The sequence below is a fragment of the Colobus angolensis genome, unplaced genomic scaffold, assembly GCF_000951035.1.
Source record: "Colobus angolensis palliatus isolate OR3802 unplaced genomic scaffold, Cang.pa_1.0 Scaffold90, whole genome shotgun sequence".
NCBI lineage: Eukaryota > Metazoa > Chordata > Mammalia > Primates > Cercopithecidae > Colobus > Colobus angolensis.
The window spans coordinates 2020420-2026844 of record NW_012122932.1 but is presented as its reverse complement, the minus strand read 5'-3'; the positions used below and the strand labels follow the sequence as shown (position 1 = coordinate 2026844).

Here is a 6425-nt window from a genome sequence, read left to right as displayed (position 1 = left end):
CATCACCCATTTGCTAAGGATAATGTAGTACAGGCCTAACTTGGTGGAAGGATCAGTGAAAGCTATTGAGTGGCCATAGCTTAACTACAAACTTAATGAAAACCAGCATTCTAGTGAAACAGAAGCCAAACCAATTAAGATAGTAAGATGCTAGTCTTATCAGACAATATTTTGAAAATTATTTTTTCATTTTTTAAATGTAAACATTTATTTGGGCTGGGGGCTAGGAAACTGAAGGTTCTGGAAACACCATGAGATAAAAAACAGTTGGGAAAAATAGAGATGTTTAATTTAGAGATAAGGAAAGGAGAAGGAATCATTATGTCTTACTTAAGATTCCAGGTTTTCTTTATAAAAACAGGCTCTCTCAAATTTATGAACCAAGGAAAAACTAATCTGGGTATATCGTTCTGAATGGAGTCCCCAGAAATAAAAACAGGACTACTGAAAGTCTATTCATTGCTTTATTTGTCCTTTTCACGGGTCACTACATTTTAGGGCATTTAGTCTATACTTGGTAGAGTGCGTTTCAGTCAGGGAAGATAGGAGCATCATCCTCCATCCCCATCCACCTCTGCTCTTTCTTTATCTTGACATCACACCAAGTGTGATAGCGCCTCCTGAAAGGCAGAAAGACAACAAAAATTAGAGCAGCTTACATGTAATTCGCATGTTTCAAAAAATATTCACTTCCAGTATCCTGCTGGCCACCATTTTACTGATGGGGAAACAAAAACTCAGAGTGATTACACCTCGGCTAAATGGTAATGTCACAACTATAACACATGTCACTGTCATTCAAAAACCCGTCCTGGAAATGTAGAAATTGTATTTTTCCTGAGATTCCAGGACATGCAAACTTCCTATGAGTGTAATCAGTAAAGTGGAAATGCACATTTACAAGTGCCAAGAGGATGAGGTAGACATTCAGGGTGACTACGCCCTCCCCTCTGGCAGATTAGCCTCCCAAGCTGTGGTTACCAGCAGTTTCTTCACAGCTTCAGAAGCTTCTGGTCCCAGCTCATTCACACACTTCTTTAGACCCTCCACAAGGTGCTCAACAGAAATGCCCAGAGTTTTCAGAAGAAGATTTAATGGATCCATAAGGTGAGGTACGCTGTCCAGAGGTAAAGGTACCAACTTGTCATCAGGAAGGGGCACTTTGTTGAAGAGGAAGGCAGTAGCTGCAGGCAAAAGAGAAACCAGGTGAGACAGGCACATCCGGGCCCAGACTATGACCTCATCATCTTTCCCTGTGTCCATCAATAGGTCCATTCCAGATCCACTCATCTTACTTCCATTAAAAACTTCTGCCTCTGGCCCTGTGCACCTGCTGTTCCATCTCCCTAGAACTTTTTTTCCTCAGCTAGCTACATACCTTTCTTTCTCACATTATTTGGTCTCTCTTCAAATGTTACCTCCTCGGAGAAGCCTGCAATGGCCATTGTCACTCTCCATCACTTATTTTTTCTTACTTTTACCTAAAAAAACAACTCTTCATTTGCTATTTTTATTGTCTTTATTGTCTCACTAGAATGGAGGCTCCATGACAACAAGGAATGTATGTTTTGTTCACTACTGCACCCATGCCTAGAACTGACCCTGGCACAGAGTAAGCATTCAACAGATCCTTGTGATTGACTGAAGAGGATGGTATTTTGTATGTGGCTATCTCCACAGCTCACAGCTTTGAGGCTAAAGGAGAGATGCCATAGTGAAACTCCACATAAGGATAGGAATGGACCCAACCACAGCCCAAGAAACTGCTCCCAACCAATTCAACTCAACACTACAAACATAATTAAGCACCAACTCTGTGCTAGTCTGTGCAGATACATAGACAAATAGAACAAGGATGCCCATTCAGAGACTTCACACAGTCCAGTTGGCAATAAAGATCTGCGTATGCCACGGTGTAGCATGTGCTATGCTAACATTATGGACAAAGCTCTATGGAAACACAAGGAAGGGATGACTAATTCAAACATGAGAAAGTGCAGGAATTTTCCAGAAGTGTTGTTAGAGCTATGTCTTGAGGCAAATGTCAGGATCATAAGGTAAAGAAGAGGAGAAGCATTATAGAAACATGACCAATACAGGCACGGAAATGTTAGGATGAAAGTGCATACACAGGATGGTCAGCCTTCTGCCCAGAAGGCTGGAGTGCAGATTTACAATAGGCTATGACCAAAGGATGGAAGATAAAGGCAGTGAGGCTGCAAAAGTTGAGTGAAGTCAGATTTTTTAAACTGTTGGATGTTATACAAAGGAGTTTGGATTTTTTTTCCTGAGGGCAGTGGGGTGCTATCAAGGCTTTTACATAGGAAAATTATATTTTATATCTTTGGCTTTAGAAAGATAACTTTCCCATAGAAGAAGAATGGGGGGAAAAGTAGAGGTTGAGGAAAATATGTATGATATATATTTTTACAAAAACATGTGCAGATATATAAATGTACACATGCATGTGAGCACACATGTAAGAACACACATTCTCCTTTTGGCTAAGACCTGCCATAGTTTATTTTCCTTTGGAAACCTATTATTTCCCTATTCAAATTATTAAAATGGAGCCTGTACATCTTTTCTTTTTCCCATTTTCTATTGCCTACTGTCCCTCCAAAATTCTCACCCAGAGGGGGTGATATTTATTTTCCCCACCTCCTTTCTGCTGCCACCTTTGCCCATAGATACCTGTCCCTGGACACTAGAGAACAGTGAAATATCCAAAACTGGTGAACTTACAAATTCCTTCAGAAATTCAATAAACATCACAAGTCAAAGTTACCAGTGTAGGTGTGGGCAGTAATCAATTTTTCATTATTAATCTCCATTCTTCTTATTTCAGACATTTTGGTAAATATCTTCACTGTATGTATTTACAGCTTCCTGGGAGAAGGTCTTCAAAGCCTTTTGTTCTCTCAATGAGCAGTGGCCGTCATGAAATCTTCTTTTCCCATGTACCCAAACCATCTTCCTGATAGTTACATAGATTTCCCCCAACCCCCCCCAAAAAACCACTTCCCATTCTCCTCCAATAAGCCAGCTTCTATACCCTTACCTCAAAATTAAACTCATCACCCACCAATACGCTTAGAGAGTTCTATGTGGATATCTCACAGTGCGTTTACAGTAGTCTAGAATTAGAGTAACTTCGATAGAAGCCTTATCTACCCTACCAGACTAGCACCTTAAGAACAATGTTTGTGACTGACTCATGTCTAAATCTTCCAATGCATATCCAGTGCCCAAAAAATTGTAGCCTCTCCATAAATATCCATTGAGTGGACGAAAAGATGAATGTAGCTATCTCAGGAGAACTAAGCTAGCAATTTGGATAACTGGAGATGATAGCAAGAATGACTCCATATAGTTCAAAAGCACAACATAAATTATAAAGTCAAATTTTAACTCAAAATTGAGGAAAATAAGAAAAATTAATGGTGACCTATATCCAGCAGTGAAATGTGCTTTGTTGACCCTCTGTGGAAGTTGGCTAACTTCCTATGTAGGATGTATTAGAATACTTATATTGGGTTAGAGCTTAGATGGTGGGGATCTGAAATATTTCCAACATCACCATTTTTGGTGATTCCAAAACTTCTTCCAAACCTGCAAATATGTGCAATTATTATGTGTCAGTTAAAAATAAAATAAAATAAATAAAATTCCTACCACCATATTCCACTGTCAGTGAGGCAAGGCTTACTGGTTGTGCTCTTATTAACATAAAAGTAGATAAATATCATATATGCCAGATGTATTCCAGTTACTTACCAGAGTAACTACAAAGGCTGATGGTCACCAGCAGGAAGATAGTTACCAGCTTCATGACAGTTATCTGGGATATTTTTCAGGAGCTTAAAAATCAGAAAAATCTAGCAAAATCCACCAAGCCAGTGGTTCCACTTGCCATATGAAGTGTGATGGCTGCTTTTGCAAACACATGTATTTATATGCCCGTTGAAGAGTTGAATTCTAGTCCCTACCACTTGACTCACCCCACCAAATAAAGGGATAAAGGTTATGTTTTCTCACTAAACAGTTTGGAGGGTTTTCCGCTTTGCCTTGTGTTCCCATGAAAAACAAAGCCCTACATTATAGCATTGTCAAGTACCTCTTGCATAAATCCTTGCACAGAAATAAAAGTGGAAAACAAAGAGCCCAAAGAATCCTTCACCTGGAAGAACATTGAAAAGAAGTGAAGAATTTATATTGGGATTAGAAGGAGTGTTTTCCTCTAGTTTTCTATATTTTCCTCCAGTTTTCTATTCATTTAAAATTTGGAGAATCACATTAGCTGATGAACTACCCAGTTGTGAAAGCAATCTGGAGGCCCCCTTGGCCCTGGTATAATACAGAGTCAGTTTAACGACATTTAGTGCCACATTCCTCCGGAACTCACCTGCCCCCAGCCCACTCACACATCTACAAGATTTTCACATCTCTGTTACCTTTTCCAGTGTCAGTTATTTTGAGTATGTTCAGAGCATGTCTGCTCTGAGCCTTTGAATAGAATAGTAGGCTTAAGATCTAACATCAAAGTGCCTTCTGAAAAACCTGGGATTCAATCTTCACTGTTTGTGTCACCTTGGATTTGACGTTTTTAATCTATGATATTGGTCCTCTCATCTAAAACGGGAACATAAATAACATGACCAACCATAAGGTGTGTAGCTTGGGGAGAAAATTGTCTTTTGCAAGATTATTTGGCAATCGAATCCAATAAAATCATTCAAAAATACATAATAATAAGGTGCTGGCTATAGGAGAGCAATTTGTTTCCAAGGCTGTCTTTCTGGATCCAGGGTTCAGCCACAGGACCTCAGGACAACTTCAGTTGTGAGCACAAGTCCTGGAGTTCTTTGGGGCATCAGGTAGGCCTGACATGCAAGGAAGAGGTTAAGAAAGAACCATGAAGGGATGAAATAGAAAGCAGAGTCCATATGGGCACAGGACCAGCTCAGAGCTCCCTGACCACATGGTACTGCTGGCTCCAGCCAACCCCCCCACCAAAGTGGAACCCAGAAAATTTTAAGAAAACACACCTTAAGATGCAAGGCCAGAGGTTAGGTCTTTATTTGTTGTCATCTGAGGGTTTGGTATTGTAATGAGGATCTAGCAAAATTATGCAGACAGAGCATTCTGCTGTGCCAAACCAAAATTAATATCTAATTTATGTCACATTTTACTAATTTTTATGTTACCGTGTTGTAACTGTCATTTCTTTATCTTTCTGCTACTTTATAAACTACAAGAAAGATACCATGAATGCCTAGCATGCACCTCAATCCTGTCACTTCTCCTTCTTTCTCTACTAGATACTGCTTCCATTTCTCCTACATATTCCCACTGATGCCAGTGATATTAAGATACCAAGCCCCTCAAAGAGCCAAGGTTGTGTGCATAAGTGGTGGTAAGATTGATGCTGCTGCCAGAAGAACAGGGTCCGGCTGCTTGCTCTCATGGTCTAATAATGAGGTGCAGATGAACTGGAAAAGAAGAGAGTTTATTTTTGTAACCAGCCACAAGGAGAATGTCGGAGTAATTTATCAGACCAACTGAAAGTTATGAGTTTTTCCTTTTATATATATATATATGAATTTCAAGCTCTATGCCTACATGTAGGAGTATTTCTACTCAGTCTAAATCGAATCCTTAACCAGGGGTCTGTGGGCTGGAAGGTTTCTTAGTTTTACATGGGTCCTGTTACGGTTTGTATGTGCATGAATGCTTTTATCACTCAATCAGGTTTGAGGCTGAGAAAGCCCAGGTAGGGTCTTAATGGGTTTGTTTCTGCATTCCAGCTCTCCTACTCAGGCACCAGTTTCTCCAGGTCTTCAGTGTTTAACTTACACATTCATTATTCCAGCAAAGGGCTTATGGAGACTTGGTTGCTTGTGGAGATCTAGCCTGCCACAGTGCCACCCTTTAGTTTTATATTATGATCTTTTTGGAACATTAAACCAGTGCTGCCCTCAAATTCGTTTGTTTGCTTTTAAATCCTTTCTATTCACTTTCATTCCTGGCTCTGTATTATAGAAAGTTGACTTTTTGAAATGTGGTTTCCAGGCTTCCTTGCCAACTGCATCTGATTAAGTTAAGCCAGTGGAAGGCACTGGTGAAAGAGTGGAGGCAGAGAGGAAAGGAGAAGGGGTATGTCTCCCTCTGTCCAATTCAGGAGCTATCTTGGGTAGTGGCTGTACCTTCTTCAAGGCTCATCTCCTATCTTGGGTAGTGGCTGTACCTTCTCCAAGGCTCATCTCCTTTCAGAAAGGCCCTTTATCTGTGGTTCCCCCTGTGCCATGCAGGCCAACATTGTTCCAGCTTTTACTGCATGGCCCCAGCTCCTAGGCCCCACGTTCTCATCACTGTCCCTCCTGACCTAGAAGGAGTGACGATTTTCTGCATCTTCTCATCTCAGA

General features: G+C 40.4%; 1 protein-coding gene across 1 annotated transcript; it reads right to left on the bottom strand.

The window, feature by feature from the left end:
• Positions 1-453: 453 nt before the first annotated feature.
• SCGB3A2 (secretoglobin, family 3A, member 2) lies at positions 454-3925 on the bottom strand. The gene is made up of 3 exons (XM_011931507.1): positions 3778-3925; positions 982-1184; positions 454-620 (listed from the first exon to the last, which is right to left on the bottom strand). The coding sequence occupies exons 1-3, from the start codon at positions 3830-3832 to the stop codon at positions 597-599; spliced, it is 282 nt and encodes a 93-aa protein (XP_011786897.1). The 5' UTR covers positions 3833-3925; the 3' UTR covers positions 454-596.
• Positions 3926-6425: the final 2500 nt, after the last annotated feature.